Source organism: Telmatherina bonti, assembly GCF_933228915.1.
Source record: "Telmatherina bonti genome assembly, chromosome: 23".
Classification (NCBI taxonomy): Eukaryota; Metazoa; Chordata; class Actinopteri; order Atheriniformes; family Telmatherinidae; genus Telmatherina; species Telmatherina bonti.
The window spans coordinates 2,582,842-2,590,015 of NC_136632.1; the positions used below are offsets into that span (position 1 = coordinate 2,582,842).

General features: G+C 58.0%; 1 protein-coding gene across 1 annotated transcript; it reads left to right on the forward strand.

The window, feature by feature from the left end:
* Positions 1–5,863: 5,863 nt before the first annotated feature.
* On the forward strand, positions 5,864–6,832 carry tmem121b (transmembrane protein 121B; the record flags this gene model as incomplete). Its single annotated transcript, XM_079262981.1, has 1 exon — positions 5,864–6,832. One exon carries the CDS (start codon positions 5,864–5,866, stop codon positions 6,830–6,832), a length of 969 nt encoding a protein of 322 aa, XP_079119107.1.
* Positions 6,833–7,174: the final 342 nt, after the last annotated feature.

Sequence of the window (7,174 nt, forward strand, 5' to 3'; positions counted from 1 at the left end):
TGTGCTGCTTCTGTTTTCTCTGCATTTTCTTTTAATTGTTGTCATGATGAACTTTTTAAAGCTGAAATGATGAAGCTGCAGCAGCTGGGATCCACCGGAGCCGGAACTGGAGCCGGAGCCAGAACCGGAACTGGAGCCGGACTGGAGCCGGAGCCTGAACCGGAGTCTGAACTGGAGCCGGAGCTGTAGCCGGAACTGGAGCCAGAACCGGACTGGAGCTGGACTGGAGCCGGAGCCTGAACCGGAGTCTGAACTGGAGCCGGAGCTGTAGCCGGAACTGGAGCCAGAACCGGAACTGGAGCCGGAGCCGGAGCCAGAACCGGAACTGGAGCTGGACTGGAGCCGGAGCCTGAACCGGAGTCTGAACTGGAGCCGGAGCTGTAGCCGGAACTGGAGCCAGAACCGGAACTGGAGCCGGACTGGAGCCGGAGCCTGAACCGGAGTCTGAACTGGAGCTGGAGCTGTAGCCGGAACTGGAGCCAGAACCGGACTGGAGCCGGAGCCAGAACCGGAACTGGAGCCGGAGCCAGAACCGGAACTGGAGCCGGAGCCTGAACCGGAGCCTGAACTGGAGCTGGAGCTGTAGCCGGAACTGGAGCCAGAACCGGACTGGAGCCGGAGCCAGAACCGGAACTGGAGCCAGAACCGGACTGGAGCCGGAGCCAGAACTGGAGCCGGAGCCAGAACCGGAGCCTGAACTGGAGCCGGAACTGGAGCCAGAACCGGACTGGAGCCGGAGCCAGAACCGGAACTGGAGCCGGAGCCTGAACCGGAGCCTGAACTGGAGCTGGAGCTGTAGCCGGAACTGGAGCCAGAACCGGACTGGAGCCGGAGCCAGAACCGGAACTGGAGCCAGAACCGGACTGGAGCCGGAGCCAGAACTGGAGCCGGAGCCAGAACCGGAACTGGAGCCGGAGCCGGAGCCAGAGCCGGACTGGAGCCGGAGCCAGAACCGGAACTGGAGCCAGAACCGGACTGGAGCCGGAGCCAGAACTGGAGCCGGAGCCAGAACCGGAACTGGAGCCGGAGCCGGAGCCAGAGCCGGACTGGAGCCAGAGCCAGAGCCGGAGCCAGAACCGGAACTGGAGCCGGAGCCGGAGCCGGAGCCAGAACCGGAACTGGAGCCGGAGCCGGAGCCAGAGCCGGACTGGAGCCGGAGCCAGAACCGGAACTGGAGCCGGAGCCGGAGCCAGAGCCGGACTGGAGCCGGAGCCAGAACCGGAACTGGAGCCGGAGCCTGAACCGGAGCCTGAACTGGAGCCGGAGCTGTAGCCGGAACTGGAGCCAGAACCGGACTGGAGCCGGAGCCAGAACCGGAACTGGAGCCGGAGCCTGAACCGGAGCCTGAACTGGAGCTGGAGCTGGAGCCGGAACTGGAGCCAGAACCGGACTGGAGCCGGAGCCAGAACCGGAACTGGAGCCGGAGCCAGAACCGGAACTGGAGCCGGACTGGAGCCGGAGCCTGAACCGGAGCCTGAACTGTAGCCGGAACTGGAGCCAGAACCGGACTGGAGCCGGAGCCAGAACCGGAACTGGAGCCGGAGCCTGAACCGGAGCCTGAACTGGAGCTGGAGCTGTAGCCGGAACTGGAGCCAGAACCGGACTGGAGCCGGAGCCAGAACCGGAACTGGAGCCAGAACCGGACTGGAGCCGGAGCCAGAACTGGAGCCGGAGCCAGAACCGGAACTGGAGCCGGAGCCGGAGCCAGAGCCGGACTGGAGCCGGAGCCAGAACCGGAACTGGAGCCAGAACCGGACTGGAGCCGGAGCCAGAACTGGAGCCGGAGCCTGAACCGGAGCCTGAACTGGAGCCTGAACTGGAGCCGGAACTGGAGCCAGAACCGGACTGGAGCCGGAGCCAGAACCGGAACTGGAGCCGGAGCCAGAACCGGAACTGGAGCCGGAGCCAGAACCGGAGCCGGAGCCAGAACCGGAGCCGGAGCCGGAACCGGAACTGGAGCCGGAGCCGGAGCCAGAGCCGGACTGGAGCCGGAGCCAGAACCGGAACTGGAGCCGGAGCCGGAGCCAGAGCCGGACTGGAGCCGGAGCCAGAACCGGAACTGGAGCCGGACTGGAGCCGGAGCCTGAACCGGAGCCTGAACTGGAGCCGGAGCTGTAGCCGGAACTGGAGCCAGAACCGGACTGGAGCCGGAGCCAGAACCGGAACTGGAGCCGGAGCCTGAACTGGAGCCGGAGCTGTAGCCGGAACTGGAGCCAGAACCGGACTGGAGCCGGAGCCTGAACCGGAACTGGAGCCGGAGCCTGAACCGGAGCCTGAACTGGAGCTGGAGCTGTAGCCGGAACTGGAGCCAGAACCGGACTGGAGCCGGAGCCAGAACCGGAACTGGAGCCGGACTGGAGCCGGAGCCTGAACCGGAGCCTGAACTGTAGCCGGAACTGGAGCCAGAACCGGACTGGAGCCGGAGCCAGAACCGGAACTGGAGCCGGAGCCAGAACCGGAACTGGAGCCGGACTGGAGCCGGAGCCTGAACCGGAGCCTGAACTGTAGCCGGAACTGGAGCCAGAACCGGACTGGAGCCGGAGCCTGAACTGGAACTGGAGCCGGACTGGAGCCGGAGCCTGAACCGGAGCCTGAACTGGAGCCGGAACTGGAGCCAGAACCGGACTGGAGCCGGAGCCGGACTGGAGCCGGAGCCTGAACCGGAGCCTGAACTGGAGCCGGAACTGGAGCCAGAACCGGACTGGAGCCGGAGCCTGAACCGGAACTGGAGCCGGAGCCAGAACTGGAGCCGGAGCCAGAACCGGAACTGGAGCCGGAGCCAGAACCGGAACTGGAGCCGGAGCCGGAGCCGGAGCCGGAACTGGAGCCGGAGCCAGAGCCGGACTGGAGCCGGAGCCGGAGCCAGAGCCGGACTGGAGCCGGAGCCAGAACCGGAACTGGAGCCGGAGCCAGAACTGGAGCCGGAGCCAGAACCGGAACTGGAGCCGGAGCCAGAACCGGAACTGGAGCCAGAACCGGAACTGGAGCCGGAGCCAGAGCCGGACTGGAGCCGGAGCCAGAACCGGAACTGGAGCCGGAGCCAGAACTGGAGCCGGAGCCAGAACCGGAACTGGAGCCGGAGCCAGAACCGGAACTGGAGCCAGAACCGGAGCCAGAGCCGGACTGGAGCCTGACTGCTAGCACGGCTCGCGCTGTCCTCATCTTTGGTTTTGTTGTTCTGTTTGAATGATTTTATGGAGGGAAAATGGACTCCGTATCAGGCGTGTGTGTGAGCTAAAATCATTTCCAACTTTGGTTTCTTACCAACCAAAGATGTTTCCACACAGATGACAAAATCCACGTTTTATGCAGAAATTTTTACCTTCAACGTTACAAATCTTAGATTTGTGTTCAAAAAGGCTCCAACACAAATGTTGGTGAATGTCCTGGAAGGCATCACACACACACACACCAGGGATTTTACACTCGTCTCGCCTGCCTGCTAGCTGAACACTTTGTGTGCGTGGTGCGTTGAAGTGCTCGTGGAAAGCTGACATTTTAATCTCCAACTATGCCGGTGGTTTCCATGACGACAGTTCTCAGGAAGCTGGGTCAGAACACAGCATCCCTTCTCAGAAAGCAACCTGCTCACTTTGAATTAGTAGAAAATCAGATGAAACGTCCCAGCTTTCCACCTGCACCTAAACGCACCACGCCTGTTGTCAGGAAACGTTTCCCACCTGGACAGCGTCACCGTCTGAGCTTGTAGGGAGACGATTCATGTTGGAGGATTTCTGTCAGAATAAATATTTATATAAAATACCAAAGTACAAATGATTTTACACGTTTTACAGATCCTGCATGAGTCGATTTTCTCTCCGAAGGTTCTGACCAGAGGACGGTTGGTTGTTTCCAGATGTTTGCAGTCAGACTTTCATGGCCTTCTGGTTTCCAGATGTTCCAGATCTTCTGGCTCAGGTGGACAGATGTGTTCCTGTCTCCTCTCCAGACCCGGCTTTGCCAGAGTCCGTCCTGCAGACGGAGAAGGCTAGAGCTGTGTGTCAGGGTATCCTGGAGTTGATCATTTCACTGTTTCTGACTTGTCTCTGATGAAGCCCAGCAGCTCATCCAGCTGCTGCAGACTCCACACACTGTCCCAAAGCCATCCAACTTGAAATTAAAGTTTATTATGAATATGTCTCCTGTGTTGAGTCCAAATCTTTTTACATTAGCTTGATGTCAAACTCTAACTCCGTCCATCAGGTTTGGTCCAGAGGACCTCATCCCACTGCTGCGCCAGAGGGGCTGCCATGGCAACTGCATCCCAGGACCATGGTTTAAAGGGTATCTCCGTTTAGTCGGGACGAAGTCTGGAACTGTTTTTCAGAATTAATAAGAAAGTTGATTTCTGCTCGTTTGTGTAAAAATGAATGTCAACGTCCACTTTATCAGCTCCAGCTGTTCAACTTCCTGTTAACCCGAATGTTTCATCAGCCAATCAGACAGCAGCTCAACACATTCACACACAGTGGAGAAAACACACTTCAGCGTTTCAGTGGCTTAAACCGTCTGAAGCCGTCCAGCCTGGAAGCAGATGGTCTCCAGCAGCAGAAGACCACAGCAGGTTCCCTCCTGTCAGTAAGAACAGCAAACTGAGGCTACAGTTCACACAGACTCACCAGAACTGCCGTCTTTATGGTGTTTGAGTTGGCAGGTTGCTTCCGATCCCCCCCATGTCCACATTCTGATCTGCTGAATGGGTTTTATTGTAGTTTTTAAACACTTTGTTCAATAAATACATTTTTTATTTTAACATATTAGTTGTCCAGATGCAGACTGAAGCTGCGGCCTTTTCTAAATGGTGAAATCCCCCCAGTTGGCCCTGCTGGGTAATAGTCCCCCCCCCCTCAGAAACTTAAAAAAGATTAATTTACTCACTTTAAAGATGAATAAAAACATCATTTCAGTATATTTCTGTAGCCCTGCCCAGTAAGGCGGCTCTGTGTGGAAAACTGCCACAGTTTCAGATTCTCATGAAGACATTTTCTTGTGAATCTGACGCAGCAACACATCTGTAAACAGTTGGAGCAACGAAAGGCTGGAAAAGTAACATCTGGCAACATCTTGACAACTGATCAGCTAAACTGGCAACACATCTTGCAGGTTCCACCATGCTGGACCACATCCTGATGGTGGAACAGGAGAACTGGTCTGCTGCAGTCCAGATGTTTTAACTAGTACAAAACATCTGGAGCATCATGGAAGCAGAAATCCAGCAACAAGGTCCAGTAGAGCAGCTGGAATCCTGCATCAGACCAGAACGGGACGACATTCCTCTCCTAAAACTCCAGCAGCTGCTCTCCTCACTTCCCAGATGTTTCCAGATGTTAGAAGAAGAGGTTTCCAGATATTCTACTGGGACTAAACTTTGGCTTGAAGAGGTTTCTGACTAATTTAGTTCTGTTTTTATTTGCATCCCAGACCTGACAGAGACCCACGCTGTGGACAGCGCGTGCGACATGGGTCCGTTTTTCAGTAAATGTGTTTATTTCCAGTCGGTTTGTCTCCGTTTTCCATGAAGATGAGGGAATGTCCGGGAGGCAGGTGAAGCAGACGGTCCGCTCCAGCAGAGTCCACGCCTTCCTTTCCTCTGTCTCCACCTTCAGCATCACCAGGAAGGAGGAGAAGCGGAGAGAAGGAGGCGGCTGCGATGATCTCTGAGTGGGAGAAAGACAAACCGAATTCCGATCCTCTCCGACCCGAACCGAGCCTCTGGCCAGACTCCCCCGTCTCCTCCCCATCCTCCCCCTCTGAGTCCGGGCAGCCGAGCCGGGGGCGGGACACCCAGACCAGCAGCTTCCAGCTCCTGGTCTCCTCCTCATCCTCCTCATCCTCCTCATCCTCCGCAGCCGCCGCCTGCACCATGACATCCGGGGAGCTGATGCAGAGCGCCCCGCTGCTCGCGCACAGGAGCACGCGCAGCCTGCTGTACAAGGCGCTGTGTTTCCTGCTCCTGCTCTTCCAGGGAGGGGTGCTGGACTTCTACCTCATCGTCTTCACCGACCTGTACTGGTGCTCGTGGATCGCCACGGACCTGGTGGTGGTCTCGGGCTGGGGGATTTTCTTCCTGAAGAACGCGCGCAGCAAGCGGGAGCGCGCGTGCGGCTTCCACCAGAAGAGCTCCATGTTCGGCTGCAACCTGGGGGAGTTCACCTACGCCTACCTGGCCTGGCTCATCTACGTGATCGCGTGCACGCCCAAGGTGGTGCTGATCCTGGAGACGTCCATCCTGGAGCAGATCGCGCTGAAAGTCCCGTGCGGACTGACCGGTTTCAAGGTCCTCGTGCTGCTGTCCGCGCCGCTGCTCTTCTGCCTCATCAACTCCATCGTGGTGGACCTGAACGGCTCCACGCGCCACCACTCCCACAGCTGCTTCCTGAGCACGTGCCTGGACCTCCTGGACAGCTTCACGCTGCTGGAGATGCTGCTGAGAAACGAGCTGCCCTCCGTGTACCTGAAGTACACCGTGATCTCCGTGTACTTCGTGGCGCTCGCGCTCCCGGTGGTCTGGCTCCACGAGCTGACGGCGTCCGAACTGCGCTACGGGCGGCTGTGCGCGCGCTTCTCCAGCGGCCTGCTGGTCAACGCGCCGCTGCTCGTGGTCAGGTGTTTCCAGGTGTACGTCTACAAGATGCCAGTACCCGTCTTCATGTTCAAGAACATCTTCTTCCTGGTGTGCCGGCTGCTGGAGCTGCTGGAGCAGTGCGTGGCGGTGCACGGGGTCCGGAGGCTGGCCGGGGGGGGCAACCCGGCCCAGTTCTCCCACTGCGTGTCTGAGAACGACATGTGTCCGCACGGGTACGTCAACACCCTGGCTGTGAGCCAGTCCTAGAGCCGGAGTTGGAAACATCTGCATCCAGACAACCAGCGGAGGTCGTGTGGGCCAGGGCCGCAGCTGGCCATCTGGGGGCCCTTCCCACCACTGCCTGGTGGTGGCCCCAAACAGATTTCTGCCAAATCTAATGTTCTAGATAAATAATGAAATGGGTGAGTTTTAGTTAACATGGGCTCTTTTCCAGACCCGAGCATGAAATTCTGTTCATCACAAGCTGCATTCTAACATTTATGAAGAGCGAATTTCTGACAAATAATTATGCTGCTTGCACCAACACAGGCGTGATGGATCCAGAGGAAAAAATCCCAAACGTCCAGAAATGTCTGTAATGATGCACAA